At 37.4% G+C, this 748-nt stretch overlaps 1 protein-coding gene across 1 annotated transcript; it reads left to right on the forward strand.

Annotated features, from left to right (window-relative positions):
* On the forward strand, positions 1 to 748 carry LOC107919102 (uncharacterized). Its single transcript, XM_016848630.1, has 3 exons — positions 1 to 217; positions 298 to 467; positions 551 to 748. Exons 1-3 carry the CDS (start codon positions 1 to 3, stop codon positions 746 to 748), a joined length of 585 nt encoding a protein of 194 aa, XP_016704119.1.

Raw genomic sequence — 748 nt, forward strand, 5'->3', positions numbered from 1 at the left:
ATGGCAAGGCAGCCTACTTTGGCATATGCGGCTAGGCACCATGAGGATAGAAATGTGATCCATATGATAACTGACACATTATTTATCCATTCTCTTTCTTATTTTGCATTGAAAGATATCCGTTCAACCCATTCATACGTAGCTAGTATTGTTTCTGTTAATTTGGGAATTCTTGTTAAGAGTATTTCTGGTGATATTTCTGTGATTAGTTTCTTGGGTCAGTTAGTGTGAGTTAATAAAATTTATAGGAAGTGTTTGCTAGAGATACAAGGTGTTGTGTTTCCAACTAAACTGCAGGAGTTACCATTCGGGGAGTTGATCTGATACTAGGTATGGTCTACCTCGTGGAGCATCAAGCCAGTTCGGATTATGCTTATAAGAGAGTAACTCTGAGATTTGAGGATGATGTGAAAATTCTTATGGTTGGTGAGCATATAAATTACCTCTCTAATGTAATCTACATTCTGGTAACTGAAAAGTTAGTCTGAAAAGGTGTAAGGTATTTCTGGCATATGTACACAACATGAGTTCTGTGGAATCTTCTACTAAGGATATTCAGACAGTTAAAGAATGTTCAGATGTCTTTCATGAAGAATTATTGAGGTTACCATCGGATAGAGAGGTTGAGTTTAATATTGAGGTTTTAATTGGATCAGCTTTGGTGCCCATTTCTCCCTACCGCATGGCATCGAAGGAGCTTATGGAATTGAAAGTAAAACTTCAGGAACTTCCTAGTGTGTCTTTGTAG

This window comes from Gossypium hirsutum, chromosome A08 (assembly GCF_007990345.1).
Source record: "Gossypium hirsutum isolate 1008001.06 chromosome A08, Gossypium_hirsutum_v2.1, whole genome shotgun sequence".
Classification (NCBI taxonomy): domain Eukaryota; kingdom Viridiplantae; phylum Streptophyta; class Magnoliopsida; order Malvales; family Malvaceae; genus Gossypium; species Gossypium hirsutum.

Excerpts from the sequence above, each read along its gene's own strand:
- LOC107919102 (XM_016848630.1), top strand. The coding sequence starts at position 1 with ATGGCAAGGCAGCCTACTTTGGCATATGCGGCTAGGCACCATGAGGAT. Across the intron at positions 218-297 it reads TTCTGTGATTAGTTTCTTGG|GAGTTACCATTCGGGGAGTT; the intron begins GTCAGTTAGTGT and ends ACTAAACTGCAG. Across the intron at positions 468-550 it reads CTAATGTAATCTACATTCTG|GATATTCAGACAGTTAAAGA; the intron begins GTAACTGAAAAG and ends TCTTCTACTAAG.